Source organism: Seriola lalandi, unplaced genomic scaffold, assembly GCF_002814215.2.
Source record: "Seriola lalandi dorsalis isolate HSWRI2012SDOR001 ecotype SW California unplaced genomic scaffold, Sedor1 jcf7180002054043, whole genome shotgun sequence".
Taxonomy (NCBI): Eukaryota; Metazoa; Chordata; class Actinopteri; order Carangiformes; family Carangidae; genus Seriola; species Seriola lalandi.
In genome coordinates, this window is record NW_019524596.1 from 235,813 (window position 1) to 243,033 (window position 7,221).

The 7,221-nt window shown below is 41.0% G+C and overlaps 1 protein-coding gene across 1 annotated transcript in view; it reads right to left on the minus strand.

Annotated features, from left to right (window-relative positions):
• The window catches only part of LOC111652615 (potassium/sodium hyperpolarization-activated cyclic nucleotide-gated channel 2), a 32,902-nt gene that overhangs the window by 17,958 nt on the left and 7,723 nt on the right, over positions 1 to 7,221 (minus strand). Inside the window, exon 4 of the mRNA XM_023402938.2 lies at positions 1 to 128. This exon is cut by the window's left edge and continues 91 nt beyond it. Within this exon, the coding sequence (XP_023258706.1) occupies positions 1 to 128 (128 nt within the window). The remainder of the gene's footprint in view (positions 129 to 7,221) is intronic.

The window sequence follows — 7,221 nt, forward strand, 5'->3', positions numbered from 1 at the left end:
ATCATACTCAGCATGGTGAGCCAGATATCTGATAGACTTTCCGGGGCCTGCCGGCCATAACCGATGCACAGCATGTGGCTCATTGCCTTGAATACAGCAAAGGAGTACAGCTCTGACCAGGTATCATTCTGCAGAGAGAGAAAAGGGGAGATAAAGAAACAGTTAAAGACATCAATGTTACATAAAAGACATGTTTTGAGGGAGAGTGGTGGCAGAGAGTAGGGAACCAGAAGAAAAGCTTTGGGGACAGCGGGGTCACGGAAAAGCACTTATACAAATGAGAACTCAAGGGACAGAGCTGCATTAGAGGGGAAGAGGGAGAAAGTGGAAACGACATCAGGGGAATCCTTCGAGGCCTAATCAGTAAAGTAGAGACGGTTTGGAAATTATTTCCTCCGAGAGGAATGATAATGAGAGGTCATTAAATATGCCCTTTCAGAGCTGTGTGAATAGGAATCTACTACAGGCGGTGACAGCCGGGCAGCGGTCACCTAGCTGCCTGCCTGTGTGGAGATTCAGGAGGGGACAAACCTCAGATCGTAACTTACAAAAACATCAACGGCCATTAATCATGTCGTTGAATCAACACCGATACATTCTCAGATGTAAATAATGGCTCATTGTTATATCACTGTAGCTTTGAGCCAAAACTCTCTTCCTCACAAAAACTGAGCAACAAGCTCAACTGACCTGACACTTTTGTTCACTACACTACCTTTGTTTCTCTCTTTCTTTCATTAGTGGTGACTCTGCTGACCTCAGTGTGAACAGATTGCTGATGCCAATTAATTCAAGCTGGAGCCAAAAGTTTGGAATGATTTTTTTTTTTCTTTTTTGGAAATTATTCTACCAGAGAAACACAGTATCCTGTGTAATGACATTGTATTAAACTTGTGTGCATGGAAAAATTACATTAAAAATAGCATCCTGAAAACCTCTTAGAGTCTGGTTTCAAGAGCACAAACATTTCTACGATGGCCCCCTGACACACACACACACTCCTCCTCTCTAAATTTGCACCAGGCTACATGAGGTTACAGTCTGTGCTCAGATAGCAAAGGCAGTCAACTATATCCTCTCTCATAACCTACAGATGTGCATTAGCAGTCTATTAGTGCACCTGCTATTATATTATAAAACATGCTATCTTTTCCTTGGCTTATTTTCAAACTAAACTAAATGACCCCCCCTATAGTCCTGTGAAAACCAGCTCTAAATGACTTTTCATGAGCTAAGAAAATCCTTGTTTTCATCATTGGGGTTTTTTAGATAATTGAATTGGTGTTTAAAGGGTTTATTTACATATAGAAGTAAGAACACAGGATCTTTCAGTTCAACAAAAAAATGTTTTAGAGATACATAGGTTTCATTGGAAAATCCATCCATCCATCCATTTTCTACCGCTTATCCTCTAGTGGGGTTGCGGGGGGGCTGGAGCCTATCCCAGCTTTTCGGGCGAGAGGCGGGGTACACCTTGGACAGGTTGCCAGTCCATCGCAGGGCACATAGAGACAGACAACCATTCACACTCACAGCCACACCTATGGTCAATTTAGAGTATCCAATTAGCCTAGCCCCCATTTTGCATGTCTTTGGACAGTGGGAGGAAGCCGGAGTACCCGGAGAGGACCCACACTGGCACGGGGAGAACATGCAAACTCCACACAGAAAGATCCCATGTCCGAGCCGGGACTCGAACCCGGAACCTTCTTGCTGTCATTGGAAAATGACATGTTTAAATGCTAACAATGATGACAAAGTATTACCACTGTGTATTATTATGAAGCACTGTAGAGCAGATTAGACAATAAATTGATTATTTGATTGACAAAAAATGATCTGGAAACACTTTTGCTGATCAGTTATTTGTTTGTTATTTATCAAGCAAAAACAGTCTCAGGTTTCCGCTTCTCACATGTGAATATGTGCCGCGTTTCTCTTTGTTATATGATTGATATTTAGATTCCTTGGGGTTTTGACTTGTTGGTCAGACCGAACAAACTATTGTAGACATCATCTTGGGCTGTGGGAAACTGTGACAGGCATTTGCAGTATTTTATGAAGAATCGAATAGATACAACATAATAGCACGTGTCTCTGTGCAGATCCATGAGAAACAACATTAAAGGGCCACAAAGTGATTAGAAGTACTTCTCAGTCATGAACAGAGGAAAATCTAGACTCCAAAAATAAATATAGCTCCACCAAGTGGGCTGAGACTAAATGGTGTATGTGAAAACAGAAAGAGAAACAGTGGAGTGAAACAGATTGAATAATAGATGAACGATGAGCACTTTGATTCTGAAATAGCACAGGCAAGAGAGAGGGAGAGAGAGACTCCGTGTCCTCACAAGTCTCAACAGCCCTCCACAGAGATTTCAGTTTGGGAACTATCCGTTGCTTTGTTGGTAATCATCGTCTCCATTAGAGGCAGATAGTCTGAAGCTGGCTGATAACGCAGGGGCTTTAAATTTATCTTCCAGTGTCTTAAAAATGCATCTTTACATATGATGTGTGGCAGCCTTGCTGTGCAGCAGGCATGAATTTCATCTGTGAAAAAGGATGACCATGTGCTAGTTAAGTGATGTGCCTTCAAGGAGTGACACATTTACCCAGCAAAAAAAAAAAAAAAGAAAAGCACCAACATTTAGCTCAGGATACGCACTAAGTTCGAGAAGAAGTCAAGACAAGTCTACAGCTATGCTAGCATCCCTGAGAGGCTCGTTGTAAAGAAAACCAAAATGATAGATAGAAAAAAAAAAATCTAGCACAGAAGAGGGTGGTGGTGGATAAAAGTCCTTTGCAACATGTCAACACATATGGTAGTTTACTTGTGTGAGGTGGTGTAAGCAGAAAGGTCATCATGTCAAGTCTTTTGTGAGATTTTATAGTGTTGGGTGAACTAGACAGATGAAGAAATGCAGTCTTTATTTTTCCCAAACATTTAGGCATAAAGTATGTTTCAGAGAATCAGCATTGTCATCAGTGTTTAGCGATGTTATCACCATAGCTTAGCATCTTAGCATACCAATATTTGCTAATTAGCACTAAGCAAAAAGTACAGCTGAGGCTAATAAGAGTGTCACTAACTTAGAAGGAACATCTGGCATACATTGCACGATGACATTTCTGTCTTAACCACAAATGTCACCATAATTATTGTGATTCATCTTCTGGGGACCATGATTTTGAGGACAAATTTAAGCCATACAATAACTGTTGAGATTTTTCAGTCTGGACCAAAGTAGTGGACTGACCGACTGACATTGCCACCCCTACAGCCACACCACTAGCATGACTAAAACTGACAAAAAGCGCACCCAAAGATCTGGACAAAGATGAGCTTTTCCCCTGCTACCACTCCCATCATCAGTTCACACTTCCCTGCACCACAGGCTGAAGGCCTAAGGCTCTGTATTGAACGGATAGGTGCAGAAATGAAAGAGACAGGAAGAAGGAGATAATGGAAACATACTGAATGACCAATCATTTTGTGTGTCCAGTGGACGATAAGCTGGAGACAAATATCAAAAGATAACTGACGCACATGTAACAAGACCTACGGCCGGGCCCACCAGTTTAAATTACAATGTCTTATCTGAGTTTATTGTACAGTCACCTCAGTCTCCTGCTTCCTGTCTCTCTGTGTCACTCTCTTCAGCTCATCTGCCTCACTGAGTGTGTGTGGTCTCTTTATAATCTGTGGTGCGGACAGTGAAATATGTTTTTACTTTATGTGGAAACTAAGGCATCCTCTGTCCAACAATAGTTAATTTCAAGGTCAAAGGAAAAGTGTCACGCAGTAATTAATCCATCAACATGAACATCATGTGATAGCCTGGACCGGTGTAGCTACACGGTTTGGGTTAATCAATTTAACCCTTAATTTTTGATGTTGTATGATTTTAAAGGAACAGTTCAACATTTTGGGAAATAAACTTTCTCGCTAAAATGAGAGGGTTAATACCACTATCATTTCTGTGCATATGGAGCAAGAACCAGGAGACAGTTAGCTTAGCGTAGTATAAAGACTGGAAGCAGGGGGAAACAGCTAGCCTGGGTAGTTGCAGCATATTTTGACTTTTCTATTTGTGTACTGGTTAAACAAACCAAATAAAACATGTTAATTAGTGAGCTTTAGAGGTGCTGCTCACTGTATCTCTCAGTTTTAGATAGACCCAGAGCATCTATTTCTCCCTGCTTACAGTTTTAATCCTAAATTTAGCTAATAGCCACCTGGCTGTAGTTTCATATTTTGTGTACAGAAATTAAAGCGTAATTAACTCCTTAAAAGTACTCTCATCACAATTATGGAGAATGTTTTTATTTACTGACTTTTTTTGAAGATCAATTAGTAAGAGGAGGTACTCCAGAAATCTAGTATTGCACATTCAAGTGAGAAGATTGTGAGACAAGGATTAAAAACAAATCAAAAACAGGTGTAAACCACCTCATGGAATCATCTGGGTTACTTTTTCAGACTTGACAAAGCTCCTATAAAGCTCTTACAAAGGACATTACACAGTTGCTTTTACAGGCTGAGTAGTAATCCTCATGAAGTATACTGAACTTTATGTGTGAAATCTTCTGTATTGCACTGCTTTTAGAAAGGGCCATAACCATAGTCTACAATTATGCAATCAAGCCTGACTGAAATGGACAGTGGATTTATGGTGCACTGTTTGGGGAAATGGTCACAGTCATGATGCCACATTGGTCCTTTCATTGTGACCATATGTATCAAAGTAAGTGTTGCTCAAAACATTTGCACTTGGGCTTCAATTGTTCTCAACACAAGTAATGTCACTGCTGCTTGAGTAATGTTTAAAGTGCAGTAACGGTGCTTCTTGCTTAAGTAGGATATTGTAGCACTGCCTGCACTCAGCACAATGAGATCTTTGAGAACAAAAACACCTGAGTTCCTGTGGGATTGACATAATCACATCCTTTTCCCTCCTCACACAGGAAACAAACACTTCCTAATTTCTTGTCCATTTACGGAGGTTGGACAGCAGCTTTCACTTCTCATGTTTATATGCTGTTACGGGCCTGGTGAGTAGTTCAAATCAAATTTGCCATGTCCAGCAGCAGGCCTGTGATACTGTTTGGCCAAACAAATAAATAAAGTAAATAAAGTGATTTAACACAATACATAGTGATTACCGGCTTATCTTCTCCAAGCCAGCACAGCACTGTACTGCAAAGCCCCCGCCTGCTGATAGCAGTGGGGGATAATAGGAAAGAGACGTCTCTGTGATGTGGATACAGTAAGGGATGGGTACACACACAGTTGTAATTACAGAGTCGAAACTATACACCCTGTATCTGTCAGTTAGTGCTGCTGTCACCATTATTACCCAGTTGCCTCTGTACTCCACTGACACAGCGAGGGTCTGCCACCAAACCGCTTTCTACCATGGAAATTAACTTTGTGGCTGACAAGGCCACGTAAAGCTAATGCTAAATATAAACTAAATTAAATTAATGGATGGGAGTTGGGGTGTAATGCAAAAACAACCTATGTTCCCCGAGGTATTACAAGTTAGACAGAATCCAATTACTGGTTGGTGGATGTCATCAAGAGTTACAGAGTGTTCCCAACGCCCTCCATGGGTCTCCGCCTGTGGGCCCCACACCACCAGAGCCACTATAGGGTGCAAGGCTTGATGGATGGCCTGGCTGTAACACACTGGCTAATGTTACAAGTTGTCAGCCACTCAATAGGGGGGCGGTCTCAGGTGGCTGTAGGCAGCCTGTACCATGCAAGGCTGGCCCTTTAGTTTGAGAGTGACGGCTCTCTGGAGACTGACTGTCTTTGATTATACAGAGGGAGAGAGCAATGGAGGAGTCAGTGGCCTGTCAGCACTGAACTTCATCATCCCAGACTTCAGACTCTGCGCTGTACACACTGCAACGTTGTCTTCTTGTGTGTCATGTAAGTTTTTAACAGCACAAATATTCAAGTTTTCTTCAGGTTAAGGTTGTTGTGCTTGCAGTGCTTTATAAGGAAGGTCAGCACTGTTTATGTCATTTTTACATTATACATACACGGAATAAAAGATGGCCCAAACTGAGAGACTGAGTATAGATACAGGCATATCTGTGTATTTATATTACATGTAAGGCTGCACCAAACCATTATTTTCATTAATGCTTTATTGCTTAATTGCTTATTGCGATTAATTATTTAATGTCAAAAACATCACAATTTTTGCTTGAAAAATGACTGAAACAATTATGTAGCTATTGAAATAATGGCTGATTAATTTTTGTTTACATTTTTTGGATTCAAGGAGACATGGATAGAAGGACTCAGTAGTTGCTTCACTTTGTTACAATGAGTTGTGAGTGAGTTTGTATTTCAGTAGAAGGCAAACAGTTGAATCATGCAGGTAAAGGCAATGTATGATGGACTCTTTACTAGTCTGTAACATCAAAGGCTTGGTTAGGATATGGTTGAGATTCTGCCTCAGGGACAGTGGACACACCTGCTCTGATTAAAGTCTCTAAATGTCTGTATTCTGGTTTCAACATTGAGCGACTGTCTATGTAGTTTACATGTTATCTTTTAATTACCCCAGAGGTTACACTGTAGTAATCTGAAACTACTTTCTGAATTTGGATGATTTTTTTAATGGTGGACTAAACAACAAATGCCTCTACCTGTTTTACCACCATAGTAAATATTTTTGATCTTTTTCTGAGATCATTTTGCCATTACTGTATGAAAGCAACATTCATCAGAGCCAAAATATAGTCACTGATACTGAGATCCTGAGTCAGTATGGTAACATATAATTTTGTCAGTGCTGTGAAACTCTACAAAATAGCACTAGCAAAACTGCACTGTGTCCCCTTCTGGCACATTGAACAAAGAGGATTTCCTTCTCTTTCACCAACATGAAAGAGAGCCTATTTACTCTCATCATCACATTAACTTGTTTTAACTGGAATAACTATTGTACAGCAATGAAAACTGCTGTCATCCAGGAAATACTTCAAATCTGAAATTTACAAGCAGTCCTGGCCGGTCCCGACGCTGTAGGGGAGCGGGACCCAATCTGTTTAAAACCCCATTTGGACCTGTTCCTGGTGTCTGGGTTAGTGTGGTCTCCCCTTGCTCAGTAAAAGGCTGGGCTGACAGACAGACCTATAAAAAACAGCTTTTATCTCTCTGAGAGAGACATGGCAACAAAGAGCCCAGCTGCCTGGCCATAACCC